The 16,355-nt window shown below is 45.1% G+C and overlaps 1 protein-coding gene across 8 annotated transcripts in view; it reads right to left on the reverse strand.

Moving 5' to 3' along the window:
* Nucleotides 1-16,355, reverse strand: part of TP63 (tumor protein p63) — a 154,257-nt gene that overhangs the window by 49,002 nt on the left and 88,900 nt on the right. For all 8 annotated transcript variants that reach the window (XM_013195003.3, XM_013195002.3, XM_013195007.3 and 5 more), the window contains one exon: nucleotides 2,270-2,524. In XM_013195003.3, coding sequence (XP_013050457.1) covers nucleotides 2,270-2,524 — 255 coding nt within the window. The remainder of the gene's footprint in view (nucleotides 1-2,269; nucleotides 2,525-16,355) is intronic.

Here is a 16,355-nt window from a genome sequence, read left to right on the forward strand (position 1 = left end):
TAGGCAGATTGCAACAGCCACAGGCAGCACATTTTCTGTTTGTAGCATCACCCATGTTGGGGCAAAAAAAAACAAAGTGTGCTGGTGCCCAGGCTGTTGCACTTTTGGTGATCAGTTACCAAGGAGTACTTTTTAAGACCAGCATGAAACTGCATTTTTGACTACCACACAGATTCACATTAAAATCTCAGCCTCACTTCTGACCCCAGAAAGCCACTATCACTACAGTGAAACATCTCAAGTGCTTGCTTCATTTTACACTTGGGATTAGCTCACTTGTCTTCAGCTCTGCTGGAACAGCCTACTACGTATGTTCAAAATGCATTTCAAAAGACTGCTTCTCCTAGTTGAAAGGACAGCAAACACATTGGTTCCCTGCAGCTGCATTAGATAATTCTTTGTACATATGTATCAAAAGGCAACATCTTTTTCATATCTCCCTCAAAGGATCCTCTCCAGAGCAGCTTGCAAAAAATCCAAGGGCAGCGTTTTCTTGCTCTGAGAAATGGAAAGGAGACGTGACTTATTTCCCTTTAAGGAAGGAAATATCAAAATAAATAGTGTGTAGTGTAAGTGGAGAAACCTGGGCATGAAAACAAGCATGAAAGAGGCATCACTCCCAGTGCAGGTAAAGAGAAGATGCATTTCAACCTCACACTAAAAAAAGCTTCCACCCTTTTACACATAAGCAATCACAAATTTGTTCTCAAGCAGACATAATACATTTTAACCCCATGAAACAATTTTTTAACCAAGGTTATTGTTAGCAGCTTTAGACAAAAACTTTCTGAAAAACTTATTTACAAAGGATGCAAAACTACACCGACTTACTGTTATGTGGCATCTCTTTCCATCTGGCAAATTAGGAGCACACAGGTTCCACTGCTTCATCACCAGCAGTGCTGAGGACTTTTTGTTAAATATAATCTAGCAGGAACTGTAACTAGTTTTGAGATTTAAGTTGTTCTTTAGTGGGGAAAAAATACTGTTCTTAGCTTTTGATTAAGAAGTCTTTTTTGTTTTGTTAAAAAGTCACTGCTTTTGTCCAGAATGACTTCAGAAGATGGGGAAAAAAAGCATTAGATAATCCCGATACCATTAAACAAAAAGATACCATAAAATGAGAGTACTCAAAGCAAAACAGTTTTGATTGAAGAAAAATAGAAGACAATTCATAATATGCTGAACACTGAGATTTGAGCTGATGCTTGAAGAATCAATGTATGCATTTAAAAAAAATCTTTTTAAATCTTTAAACCAGATTCAAATCTGGTTTACCTAATTATCAGGCACAGCAGGGGTTACTGGTAACACGCAATTTAGGCACTTAACTCTAGCATTATTCACAGGACTAAGGCTCCACTTGTCTAACCCTCCTCACTCACTACACAGGGAAGCACATATAGGGCATTATTCACTGCAGCAAACGTGAGTACCCAAAGTAGAGGAAGGCAAATACTGATCATCTTTGTAGTGGAGAATAGTGCTGTCTTAAACACCTCCAGAGCCCTAAATCACACCAGGACACACAGCTCCAGCACTACTGCCTTGTAGGTTATGAAGTTCCAAGAGCTTGAACAACCAAGCCAGCTCCAGAAATCAAAAGCTAGTCTTCAAATTTCAAGCTTTATACTTCTATTTAATAAACTAAAGCAAACAAAAGACCACTGCCACTACTCTGAGAGCAAGAGGAAAACATTAAGTTACAAAATTAACCTACATACTGCAGGACTGACCAGAGCTGGTGACACTGGGGTTCTCACACCACCTACAAGGGGGACAAGATGTGGAGAAAAAGCCCCACTCTGGGTCAGATCAGGGAGCAACATCTCCATCCCGTACCTCCATCCTGCTGGCACAGCCCTGCACACTAAACCTGAACCTTACGCAAACCCACGGATGCTGAAGAATGCCAAGGGAAGCACTGAAGCTATCCCTAGGCCCATCTCCTGTTTATACTCCAGCATATGCTAGACCCAAATAGAGAGCCACTGTTTCATCACACATGGTCTTTAAGCAATTGTCTTTTTGCAAGGCATTTTATTCACCTGGGATTTAGTAATGCTATTGAGGGTTAAATTCCCACCACACCCTCCCAGAGCAACCAAGATAAATCTCTCCCTTCTGTGTGTGTGTGACATGTCATGCACTGAAGAGGACACAGGTTACTCCATTCTTGCACAAGCCTGGATATGTATCAGACCAATAGTGTCGCTATGGGCTGCAGGGCTGAAGACAGTGAAGGAGCAAGGCTACACTGCATCCTTACCGTCCACGTTGCTGACTTTGCTGTGCTGGACTGCTGAAATGATACATCGAAGCTGTGAGGTCCCGGGTAGTCTGTGTTGGAAGGAATGGCTGGGGAGGGCGAGAGGGCATCAAAAGTCGAGCTGGGCTGGGCATAAGGCGAGGGCGCCGTGACGCTGTTCTGCGTGTGCTCCGTGTTGTAGGGGCTGGTGGAGGAGGAGCCATTCTGAATCTGCTGGTCCATGCTGTTCAGGAGCCCCAGGTTCGTGTACTGCGGCTAGAGGCAAAGAGATGCACAGAAGCGTTAACGGAGCAACATTAGCACAGTCTGGCTAGCAGCAGCACGGCCTTTGTGATGGAGGATGTACAGCATGCTCTCAGCACCACCCTACCTGTGTTACTCAAAGAGGACGAGTATTTGCAGAGAATATACCCCCTTTTACATCGGTGACTGAAACAAAGAAGTAAAGCTTTGCACAGCCACACAGTAGATCAACAGCATGTAACCGACCTGGGAAAAGAGATTGCATACTAGATGATTCACAGGGCAGCAAGCTATCACAAGGAGGCAGGCTCCCCATGTCTACCAACACCCAGATCCAGACCTTTTGCAGGGATTGCTATATCTTGATGAAAATCATCAGGTTCAGTACAGTGCAACTGGCTCCATATTGTACAAGGCTACATCATCCAATGGTCTTGTATTCTACCCAAAGACCATTCCTCTTCTCACAGATCAGACCATACTATGTAGGGTGACACTTAGGACCTCTAACTTGGGTAGTAACTGCACTGGTGTGACTCACTGGCAAAGGGGCCCAGAGCCTTTAGTCACGCCTATACCTGGCCACTCCAATACTGGGGATACTGAAAGCCTACATGTGGTCAAGAAGACATCAGACAAATTCTGATGGAGAAAAATCCATCAAGGCAACCTACCTGATTTCAAAATTCTGATCCGCAAATAATTGGGAGCTAGGAAAATACTCTAGGGAAGGAGTTACACAATTACTCCATTCTTTTATTCCTCCAAAGGAGCAAGCACTGTCTGCAGACACACAGGACAGCAGGTGAGCAGGACACGAGGCTCAGCCAGGTACACGTAGTCTTGTTCTTGTGCTCATCTGAAGGGCATCGTTTGTGCCCATCTTAGGGACAGATGTTTGTGGTTCACACACACACACCATCGGCTCTGGGATCATCCAGGGAACATGCAGTGACAAACACACCTAGTTCTGCCACTAGCAGAGGACATGGCACATGGAAATTGGGCTCCTCCCTTCATTTAGGGGACAGGCACCCCATTTCCCTCCATATACCACAGTTTCAAACCCACCCAAATCCATAAAGCTCGGGTATCTCGCAGTACTTCAGTCAGCCTGCGAAAGACTCTCCTCTTTCCTACAGTCACTCCTTTTCCAGAGAGTGGCTCCAGGACAAGCCTGTATTATAAGCCAAGCAGCAAAGGCTCTTTGCCATGCTGAGGCCCCAATAGCACCAGCCTCATCTTGGGCTCTTCTTTTTGCTTCTGTCTGGAAAAGCCTGATATTTTTATGGAGCATTTAATCAAAAGCCCAAGGTGAGGCTGGTGCTATTGGGGCTTCAGTGAGGCAAAAGGGATCTTGCAGAGATGGCGCGGCTTGCTATTACAAGCTGAGACGCAAAAGGTCTTGTGGGGAATGATGTGGGGGAATTAATTTTGGGAGCTGGGATGGTCTGCAGAGGGAACAGGCAGAGAGGAGGGACAGCTGGCTCGCTCCCTTGCTCTGCCAGCAGCACGCCGTGTCCTTGGGCAAGCCACCTTGCCTCCCCCTCCACCCTCAGCCTACTTGAGGCTGCAAGGTCTCCAGGGCAAGGATTGCTCCTTGCTATGTAAAAAAGCCCTGCGCTTAATGGGCCTCTGCTTTGGCTAAGGCCTCCAGGCAGTGGAGTAATAAAAGCAATTATATATTGAGTCCTAATCCTGGATGAACCAGTGACTCTCCGTGTTGCCTCAGGTTAGTCATTTACCCTCTCTGCCTCAGTTTCCCCATCCACAGCAGCAGAGAAGACGCTGCATGTCCCAGAGCCTCTGTTAGAGGAGAGAGCCCACAGCTGGGCTCCAGGCATGCGAAGTAGCTGTTGCAGGACAATGATCCGTATGGGATCACCTTCTCCAAATGGAGAGGAGATTGCAGCTTTGGCAGTGCAGATGACAGTTATGTCTCATCTCCTGCAGGTTATTCAACCACCCATGACTTATTTAACGGACCTGGGACGTGTTTTTGCTGGAGGCTAGTTCTGTAAGGAAGGTGCCGGGATGCTGATGTGCAGCACCAGGAACACTTTCGCTGGTCAATAATTTCGTGCGTAGTCAAAAAAAACCTCTCCACCCTTCTACTCCATCATACAAATAAACAAAGTAAATTTTTGGATCATTTAATCAAAATTGGTCCCATACCTCCAGCCCTAATAACACCTAAAGACACCTCAAAAAAAAAAAACGTCGAGGTATCACTCGGTTGTTTTACTTCTCATGGAGATTAGCATCAGACGCGCTCCCCAACCAGCCGAATGATGAAAAGGCGACTGTGATGAAAACAGTCTCCTAAACCAGCTCAGACAGCAAAACAACAGTGTTTCAGCTTTCACTTAAAGACTGTTTCTCCTAATCCCAGACTGCTCAAGATTGTGGGGAAAGATGACCAAAGGGCCAGTCAGCATTAACGAGGCAGCGCAGTCTGCAAATGCTGATGGTGCTGCCCGGACGTCAATTAAAAAAATAAAGTACCCCATTAAAATTTAAGATATCCTTATGAGAATCAAAGATCCTTGTCATTCCACTCAGTCCAGGGGCCATCTGTCTAAATGTTACCAGCGGAGCAGCCATTCCACCGCATTTATACACTCGCATGCCACAGCCGAATGCCATGTCCCCATTTGCTCCTTAAATAACTATTAATCTCCTCGCACTTATCCCAGCGCTGACACGAGCAGCTGTCGGACTCCCCTCGTCTCCCTCCGAGTCCCATCAGCCTTTCACCTTCCCTGGCCCCTCGCAGGTGCCCCCCAGCCCGGTGACAAAGCGCAGCGAGCGGCTGGCTTTGCGCTAAACCTCCCAGCTATGCCCCGAAGCGGGCGGCGCAGGGAGTTGTTTGCGCTCAAGGGGTCAACATCTGAATTGCTTGCAAGGCCTCCGGAGGAATCAGATAAGGCTCTGGGAGGCACACGCCTTCTGACAACACAACAATTAGAGGGGCAGCAGGCCCGGGGAAGGCGCGCACTGGAATTCACCCGCGCAGCAGCTCCCGCCGCAATAAAACTCCTGCGGCCCAGCCAGGCTGCGGACGGCGAGCGCTGGCGAGAACAAAGACATCAAGGGCTGCGGGCACGTCTGCAAGGCAGCACCCTCCAGGGAAGGCTGCGGGGCGTGTGTTTGCACACACATAACGCACACACACAGCCTCCCCTCACCATTTACAGAAAGTGGTTGAATTCAGACATCAACCCTTGCCCGGCCGGAAGCCCAAAGTTTTGCCCAAACTCTGGTTTTGGTGGGGAATTGGTTTGAAACAACTGCAGGATCTAGTCCCATCACTGATGCCTGGCAGAACAAGAGTGCTAGCTAATAGAAAAAAGCGCAGATTATCTAATTCTCAGAGCCTTTGTTCTCTATTTTGTTCCCCCCCACACCAGGTTTCTGAAACTATTAATATCACTGAGGCACTGCAAAAGCCTTCAGGCGAATTTAACTGCAAATAATTAGAGAGATGCAATTAGATCCTGACTACGTATTTTGGGACATCATTTCGATAATGCATCTCGAGCTATCAGTTTCACTTCCTACATCCCATCAGCTCTGCTTTCAAGTTTTCATGCTAACTCACGCTTCTAGGTTAGGAAAGCCACGGTTTCACTAGAGACACTGCTGAATTAAAAAGCAGACTGAAAACTGCAGTTGTTTAATCCCCAGTCCCAGCTGCTGTGGGGCACCTGCCACAAGAGGGCAATGCAAATGCTCCAGTGCACAGGACCCAAACTGGGAACCTCCTCTGCAGGAAAAGTACCCCCCCCTTTTTTTGGCTGCAGCCCACTTTCCAGTCCAATGTGTTAAGAGATAAGGCTATGGGATACACCTGCAAAGAGACCCTCTCACTACTAAGGCACGAAGGAGAGTCACACAAGTGAAGAAAAGCTTAAAGGAAACTTCACAGAAGAAAACAAAAAAGCATCTTCCAGCTTTTAATCTCTCAGCTATCAACATCTCAGAGTTTTGATTTTTTTCTACCTGAAAATAAAGTTACCAGCCTCAGGTGTAGAAAGCCTTGATGTCTCCAACCCTAGCTATCAAAACCCGTCTCCATATCTCCAAAGGAACATTTATCTACGCTGTGCACACATACTGACAAAGTCTTAGCTTGTAACTGCTGGATCTACGTGGCTTAAGAGCAGCGTTCAGCTACTCAGAAAGCCTTGCAAAACACCACCACTGGTGCTTATTCTCCAAAGGTATGAGATGATGAAATCAATATAGTAAACTACCGTGGACATCAGCAACAAGAACATTTTGCAAAGCATTTTGCTGCTTCTGTGCTTTGCCCCTAACTGATACACCAAGGCTAGCAGTTGCAGTAGTAGGAGCCAGCTTACGGTGATATTTCCGTGCTGGACAAGACAAAGATTCACATTTCTGTTAGAGAACACTCGCCCTGCTGCTTGTGGAAGGTCTGTTTTCCAGAGTGCTTGAGGCTCATCCAAAACAGACGCCTTAAGTGTATCAAAAAAAGATTTAAATCAACCTAGTTTTTCAGACCTTCCCAAAAGAGGATTTAGTAGGTGGAAATAAAGCACTTAAGCTTAACAGAAGTGCTTCTATCATAATTATTAATCAAGATAATGCTGACTGCAAAACTGTGCAGCTTCACCAGTTGCTCAGAAGGCAGCTGATACAATACGTGATGTAGGCGAAGTGCTTGTGCCATTACGAAGAAGTGCCAAGAAATTAAGGGATCCACCCATGCCCCTCAGCTAAAATCAGGGCTGAAGCTGAAATAGGATATCTAACTCATCATAACAAGAGGTGTGATTTGGGTTGTATCTCTCAACTCTTTTCTCATCAAACAGACTAAAAGGGCCTTCTGGACTGGCGGAAAGTCTGATGCAGAGAGATCTGTGGGAAAGATCTCGGGCCGGCACTCCTCTCGGGAGGAACAGGCTCGCTGTGGACATCACCCAGGCCGCCTCCCGGCCGTGTAGGAGAAGTATATGCTCACTTCCACACCAGCTCAGGCCTAGGTGCCTGCTGAGAGCCTGGGTGCTGGCTGCAGGTCACACAGCCTCTGTGCTCCCCCCAGCTCCATTTCTAAAATGCCAGCAAAGCCAGCAGGTCTACTTTGAAGAGATTTCCCTGCAGACTTACCGTACAGCTAAATACAAACGTTCGGAAGCCCTCAGATGAAGTGATAACGTGTACTTTATACTCAATGTGAAGAGCAAGCAAGCAAATAACTTTGGTTCAACCAAAGACAGCAACAGTTACCAAGATATGAGCTTTAGGGCCTGAGAACCTAAACTCTAATTACTATGGGTCATGGCTTTTAGCACTACTGCAAATCAGATCAACCTGAATAATCTTACTGGTGGGTCATTGCTTATTCCAGAAAGGGAGGAGACTCCTTCACATCCCAGCAGCATTACTGACCCCTGGCATGATGGAGTGTGCTGGCCTAGAAGCGGCCCTGCAGTCAGCAGCTCCCCTCCTGGCTCTCTGACCAGCCACAGCAAAACCAGAGGTTTAACATCTCAGCTCAATCCCACCTGCAGCAAGAAGCATAAGTATTTCTGCATACTGCCTCCTGAATTATTCAGAAGGGCATTTATTGGGCTATGCATTAAGTATAACCATGGCAATTATAAGAAGCTAAATGCAAGAATGTTAATGAAAAAAGACACACACTGCTTCCAAAGGAAAGTTTAATATATCCAATATATTCCTGCACAAGTATTTCATGTTAAGCAGTAAGACAATCCCAACTGGTCACCTAGACAATTTCCAACACCAAACATGCAAGCACAACCTAAAGAAAACTCAGTCCTTCATTTCACCCAGATATAAAAAAATACTAAGAAAACAAGCAAACATAAGCAACCAACTGAAGCCATGCAACCTTGTTTAAAGTTCAGATATGCAAGCTTGAAGAACTGCCTGCTGCGCATACTTGAAGCGCCCCTTCCCTTTCAGGGGCGCCAATCAGCCCTTTGACAGCAGCCAGCTCGGTAGGCAATGCTGCACGCACTGAACAAAAGGCAGCGCACAGAGATTTGCAAAAAACACACCATCATGCATGAAAGTGTTGTATACCGGGGAGAAGGAGGAAAGGCTGGGCAGTTTTCACTGGAATTAGCTACTCCAGTGTGCATGTTACGCAATGCCTGTACCATTCAGGTTAACACACACAGCACAGCTTTAAGAGCCATACCTAGCAAGACTGCCAGCTGTGCGCGTTTCCACTCAGACACAGCTCTGTTGACCTCAACAGAACTTCTCATTGAGTAAAAGCCCGAAAAAGCAGGCATTTGTAAGCCTGGAGAATAACACGGGTTCATGAAAAAACAGCATGAGGGCAAGTTTCCGTCTGCCCAAAAGGCTGCAAGCTTTAGAGTCATGTCGTTCCCCCCAGCTGCAATTGTTCTCCTTTTTAACTAAACTTTGAGTTTTGCCCCTTGGTTAATTCATTTACTTTAACTCAGCAAGAAGTATTTTTCAGCCAGAAGCAGGGTGCCTTTTAAAACAAGCACAGCCCAAAGCAGGAATGCCTGTAATTCCTGACTCCTACCACCTGCCACAGATTCAGGTAAAAGAGTTTGTCTAATTCAAGGATTAACAGAATGACAGTGCATCCATCTCACGCAAATATTAAATCTGAACATCTTGTACTGTCTAAGTATTTTTCAATGCACATAAAAACAGTATTAATGACTTCCATATAGTGTATTTTAGGCTTTTAATGAAGGGAAAAAAAGCCCTCTGAATTGGGCTCTTGAAAGTGTTCTTCTTACAACAAAATGAACTTCGTTTCTGAAAAAAAAACAAACCATTTTGAGCAGGCTTCTATTACAGCATCTAGGCTATGCTTAGCTATTTTGAAAATTCAGGTAGGTTAAAATAGAAAGAAGTCCAACATCCACCTCAGTGTACGCGTATACAGTCATGTCTTTACTGAGCTTTTGCAGAGCAATTTGATAAGTAATTGAAAAATATATAAACAGACGAGAAAAAATCATCCTGTGAGATACCAGATATAATGGGACACAAGAACTCCATGATTTTAAAGCGAATTGATTAATAACCCAAAACACTCAGCTTACTAAAACTAAATCAGAGGCCAAGAGGTTCCTCTGTTCTCCTATTACCAGCTGGACAACACAGTGTCAACAAAGATCTGAAGAGCCAGAAAGCACAGACTGTTTGGAAAGGCACCCCTCGTGCTCCCAAGAGATGTAAACATAACTGAAGACAAAGACCTACAACAGGAAAAACAGAAAAAGCAAGGCCTAATTTTTTTTTGCCTAATTTCAGTGGCTGGGCAACTCTATGACCACAACTCAGCACAAACAACACGAGCTGAGTTCGTACAGCTATGCTGAAAAGTTGGATCAAAGAAAAAAGGTAGCTTTAAATATGAAATGAACAGATTAAAATACAAAATCGGGGTTGGGTGGGCTGGAAAGGAAGACTCACAAGTAGTTGATTAAAGCTGCCTTGTTTCTTGAACTCCTAACTGGATGGTAATCATCGATGGCTATCAGTCATTTCTGACATGCAGCATTTTATTGCGTTGAGAGGGCAGCATTAGGCTGGACAGGATATCTGTGTGTCATCCTCGCCGAGAGGCAGACACTAACCACCAAAGTATGGCCATAGGGCACAAAGACAATGAATAATCAGGGTCCAAACAGCACCAGAAGCTGAAGTTAATTCCTAAATTCATCGTTATGCTCAATAGAAGCAGAATACTGTCAGTTTTCAGACACCAGGGTAAAATACTCCAACTAGGTAGCATTTTAGTCAGAACGAGAAATTCAGATCATCTGCAAGTTAAATAAATCAAGTAGTTAAACAAAAAAATCCAAAGAAACCACGCATAAACCCCCACACCCACTCTTTGAAGCGTGGTACAACTACGGAATATAAGAATTCAATAAGAGTTATAGGAGGGCAAAGGGCAAATTAAAACAAGTTACAGCAAGCAACAAAATGGGTTATACTGCAGCATGAGAGTCCCTACAGATTAAAAGGAAGATCTGCCAGATTTTCTATCATATTTGGCCATTATATCTGTCCAAAACGGGACAAAACACATGGGTGACAGTCTCAAAGCCTGAGCCATCAAACAGACCCGAGCAGCACCACTGACTGCAAAGCTTGCAAGATCGCATAGGGAGTTGAGAGGACTGGCTGCCAAATCCTGATTATGCCCCAAGTGCAGAGAACAAAAGGAGGCAGGGCTTCACCTTCTAACACATGGCTTTATTTGGTATATTAAAGCAGCTCCTGGCCTGCACCAAGCAGCAGCAAGCTGGCATCACCCGCACCCAAGGACCTGTTGGGGTTCAGTACAGTGGCACACAAAGCCAGGAGGCCACCCCAAAAACTGGCCTTTGAGAATGGGACGAGCGTGAATGTGTGTACCTACAAAATGCACGCAGAGGCAGCGCTCCTTCCACAGTGACTTCATTCCATAATTCTCGCAGCCATCAAGAATGTTTTCTCAGCCATTTAAGTCACATTACCATAATGCACACATACAGAATTTCCATGGTGCTCTGTTATGGGCCCTCCAGTGTTGAATAACACAACCAAAATCACTTCCCATTTTTTCCCCTTGCTGTACAGTACTGCTGACTTCAGTATTCACATGAGCACTGGAAGGCAGATCAAGTCCGCACCTTGCCTTGAGACAGTCAACTGTGAAGGATTTTCACTACCCAAACTGAGAAGTTGATGGATTTGTTGTTCAGTACAGCAGCACTCATGCTAGCAGAAAGACAGGAACTTTTTCTGCTCAGTTTCCGTGATTTTAGTGGACGCTTCTTGCAATACACAATTTAGCTAAAATAGCTGCAGGGTATTTCCAAGTTATTTGCACCCACCCCTGGCTGCATATGATTTCAGTAGCCAAATACAGAAAGGGGTTCTAGACTGTTACTCGTTAAGAAAATAATAACAACGTACCCATTAGTTTCCGTTCAATAGCATGCTTAACTCCTTACCCCTCCAACTTGAACAGTCACTGACTCCAGACACCCAGCACAGGGGCCTGGTAAAGGTTAGCCTCAACAGTTTTCCCACCCTAATATTCACATGGTGGTTTCCTGCTTGCAAAGTGACTAATATTTTCTAGATCACACCTAGCCAGTGTATTCTCGTTTCCTCTTCAGGAACTTCTTGCACACTTACCTACTGCTGGAAGAGGGTTGGGGGAAATTCACGTGTCTGCTTAGTTCTCCTCAGTCACCAGTGCTCCTTAGGGGAGTCAACTTTTATACTATGGATAAAACGGAGCATAGACTACAGCAGTGAGAAATCACAATAAAGGCTTGCAGAGGCTATTAGCGATTTCAGAAACAACCTAATTTTCAGAGTCCAAGTTCTACAGAGCATTCAGTCAGGGTTTACTTTACTTTGCGCAACTGCACACCCAAATGGTATTTTCTGAAGACATCACAAGGTTACCTTAAAACAAACAAAGAACAGGCAAAATGATTAAATATTTCAAGTCATTTCCCATACGGCAGAGAGATCCACTGGCTGACTTGACGCTTTTGTCGACAGCGTGTTTATACGAAGCCACAGGCCAGGAGAGCTGCTCCTGTTCTGTTCATACCAGCTCCTGAGGCACCGCAGCCCCGCACATCAGTTCCCTTACGCAGCTGGACCTCGGCTCTGCAGCACAGCGATTTCCGCCTAAGCAGCACAACCAAGAAGCCTCGCGCTGCACCTCCTCCCCTCTCCCTGTTCCCAGAAGTCGGCAAGAGTCTTTGTATTTACTTCCTAGATGTGGATTAAAACTGAAAGATTCCTATCTGCCGAGACACAATCCATCCCTTTCATTCCCAGACACTACCCCACCATAAAATATTTCCCCTTCCCTCCCTAAACTGGGCGTTTCCTCCCACTCTCTTGCCCTTGGTAAAAACATTCATCTTCCTGCCATCTTGAGGAACTTGGACTCATCTCAAATTTCACCAGGCCCCCTTGTATACCACTTCCCAAAGTCCTTGGGGGGAAGTTTAATCCGGATCCAAACTCTGGAATCGATCCCAAGAGGCTGCTGGGCTCCAATCAATGCACTGATTTTCAAGCGTGCTCAGCCTTGCCACCTGGGTCCACTTCCAAACAGAGCGGACGACTGGGCACAAACTCAGAAATACATCACACCTCAAGCCATCTATTCTAGATGCTAACATGCACATCCTGGTTAAAACACTGCTCCTTCAGTTGTATCATTAAGGCTCCAGGTGAAACAGCAGCAGCAGGGGATTTGCAGAAAAACAAGATATCATTGAGTATTCTTGGATCAACTCCCAAATCACTCAAACCTGATATAATTAAAAAAGAACAATGAAAACAACAACAAAAAAAATCCCATTTTTGTTACTTGCTTGTGCCCTGTGAAAAAAGGAGCTCATAACGTCAGTCAGTAATTTCGAACATCAAGTTTAGATTCAAGTTCCAAAAGATGATTCAATTTCACTTAGCCAACACCGAGGAACTGAGGCTTTCGCATATTTACTGAGCCCTCCTGAACAACCATTTATTATTGATTTTGCTCCTAATATTAGAAGCCTAAATAAAATTGCAATTGTTTTAAATCCCCAACTGCTCTATTTTCTTCTTGCACAAAGCAATTGCAAGAAGCCAAGCTAAATCTGGAAAGCCTCTCATCAGCTCGTTTAGAGGAGAATGAGGCCTCCCCCAGGATCCAGCCCGGTTATAAGAAATAGGTTCAACCCTACGTTTTGCTGTACTTCCTTCCCCTTTGGCTTGCTGGCACATCACAGCCCGCATACTCCATTTGTCCTGTGCAGCTCTACTAAAGCTTTGTTCTATGGCTTACCCCTATTTAAGAGCTATTCTCTATTTCCTCTGACAGTTACCATGTCTTCTTCACAGGACAGCAAAGCTGTGATGGGAAGCTCCATGTGGAAGAGCAAGGACTGGAAGATTACTTACAAGTTATTAAATAATACAAGAAAAAAATAGGAAATTTTTGAAGAACAGCAAATTGATTCATTTGGAGACACCCTCCCAAGCCCTAACCATGCCTGAGCTCAAGTATTGCTAAACATCGCAGCCTCAGTTGTCAAGGCACTGCAAGTTGATCACAGTGCTGAGATGGCAGAGATTCTAGAAAAGTGTGCGCAACTTAGAAAAATTTGAACTTCACCACCCTTGGAGAGTGATTATTTTCCTTTTAATTCCATTAGATACCAAAAGTGATGACACTAATCCAGGTCAAGGCATGCAAATAAAAGAGTTTGAGCTTACTTCTCCACTGGAGAGGTTGAAGTGGAGCATTAATGCTGGTATACGAGAAGCTACTCTCCTTTCAGATGATTTATGCAACCTTGCTTTAAAAGAGTTGCACTCATTTTATTGCCTACTCTGCACATTCTCAAGAGGCGTTGGAGGCAGTGCCAGAAAAATAACAGGGCTTAACAATGTCTAGCACAAATCCATCGGTGCAAGAGCTCCTTTCTGAAGCGTTTCCAGATATTTTCAGTGGGAACATTTTGTAAATAGAACTTAAAATTTGCCTTGAGCCAGGCAACACCCGCTTTTACTCAGCCCTTCACGATAATAAAACAAGTAGTTTCTCCACGAGCTATAGCCAACGTCTTCCAGAGGAAAGAAAGTGCAAAGCACGTGGTTTACCAGAGTCACCCTCTCACATCCACGGCTTTCCTGTTGCGGGTTGCCATATCTTCCTGACCGAGCTAGCAATGCTTCTGCATCATGCAAAACAGAGCCGTGATTGGAAATAAACCCTTCTGCTCAGCATAACTTGGCAGATACAACCCAAACGGCCACCGCCAGATAGAAACACGTACGTGAAGCAGACAAAGCTTCCTTTTGTTGTTCCCTTAATGCTTTTCTTCTTTCTCTGTCCCTGAGCAAATTCACTTTACTTAAAACCGTTACTTAAAAAAAAAGAAAAAGTAAGAAGAAAGAACACACTAAGGGAGCCACACAATAACACAGTAACATAGGTGTGCTTGTGTTAGAAGAAATTCAGAGAATTCACGTGTTGGTGACAGCGTGAAAGACTGAGGCCGTCAGATTGGTAAAAACCAGTGAAAAACAGCAGTTCCTGTATTCCCCATGGAAAACACCTTAACAGAAGTTACATGGATAATTTTATCTTGTCTCAACTAGAGTTAGCTTACACTAGCACTATGACCTTATTTCCCAGAATTTTTGCCAAGTCACAAACTGAAAATGGACCACCAGTTACAACTATCAGTTCAAGATCCAAAACACCTTCAATGTGAGGACTGCTCCTTTCCATCTCAGTGAATACTTTACTTTATAAATTTAGTGTAAGTTGTATTCACCAAGTGAAGCAAGTTAACAATTTGCCAACAACTGAGAAAACGCCCTGCCCCTATTATCAGGCTGCTTATTAGTCCTTGTTTTGAGCACAGAAGATTGTAAAATGGAAATGCAATTTCTAATCTGATGTCCAATGTAATTGCTTTACTGTGCAAACCACAAAACATGCTACTGAGCAATAACAATCCTTCGCACACAGCCAGGCTATCCTAATTTCTGCAGGAGTAACACACAGCACACTCAGAAGTTAAAGCTGTGCAGACAAGACATCAGGTTTCATTTTTGTCTATTAAAGGACATTCTCATTCAGTCATTCCACTCACATGCAGGTTAATCACTTATTTCTGAGCTACACCCACAATATTTGGCTGCTAAGGACCAGTCCTTCTGCCTAAAGCAAGGAGATGATTCCTCCAGATAATACCCCCGATTCACTGCTCTACATGGGATCGTGTTAGTTCTACCATCAATGCTGATATCATCCAAGCTTTTATGCATCATATTACAAAACAGAAGACCACCCATGGCATGACAAACCTGTTCTGAGAGCTGGAGATTAGACCCTTGTGGGAGCCAGACTCGGCTCTCGCCCAGAGCGGTACTTCTGTTTCAGCTGGCAGGGAGATGGGAGCACACGGCAAGAGGCAAGTCTCAGCTTCCTGCTGCCCATTTTGAGACTACTTCAATTTCTTCATTGGAAGACTCAAAAGGGGCAGTAGCATCTGCCTAGCCTCTCCGAACAAGAGATAAGGTGCATACAAGCCTACCTTAGCTTTTCTATCACAGAGCAAAACACTGCAACTGGACTGAGGATTTAAAACCGCTCAGAGGAAAGAGTACTTGGTTATACAGGGCCTCAACATCCTCGTGGAGGACCCCTGCATGCTTCACAGGCCTGCACAGAAGTCACACGATAATTTTAGTTCCTTAAGTGCAATTACAGCAAAACTGAGGGACAAACACGCAAGGAGTCTAACTGCAACGGGAACACTAGTAAGTAATGCAACCCTCAATGCATCTCCTTATTTCCTGCTCCCAGTGAGGGCCTGCGCCCAAACATGCAAGTGTTAATAACATTTCGATGCTCAGGAGCCCCTAAAAGGCATGCTGCTCCTACCCAAATCCTGCACCATGCAGGGAGAAGTTTCGTCCCAGGCATCAGGAGTTAATGTCTCCCTAATTAGAGCCAGCAGAACTCCAAGACACCTTCACAAACAGAAGGATGGACTAGGAGAGAGGGGCAGGCTTAGCCAACACTTCTCTTGAGAAACTCATTAAGCTCCCTATGGACTCCTCCAAGCGCTTATCCCCAGCGCAGGGTGAGATGCAGGGTACAAGAGACAACACACAGCTTAGCCTTTCTCCCTGGTACCTCCAGACTACAGGGAGGCAATGAGACAGCCGCTCTCCTGGGAGCGACCAGGTGGCTTCCCAGGAAGACTGCTTCCTTCCCCCCTTCCTTCCCATTCCCGTTGCATGGCAGAGCAGTTGCCACAGGCAGTTGAGGTGACCA

This window comes from Anser cygnoides, chromosome 9, assembly GCF_040182565.1.
Source record: "Anser cygnoides isolate HZ-2024a breed goose chromosome 9, Taihu_goose_T2T_genome, whole genome shotgun sequence".
In the NCBI taxonomy this organism is placed as follows: Eukaryota; Metazoa; Chordata; class Aves; order Anseriformes; family Anatidae; genus Anser; species Anser cygnoides.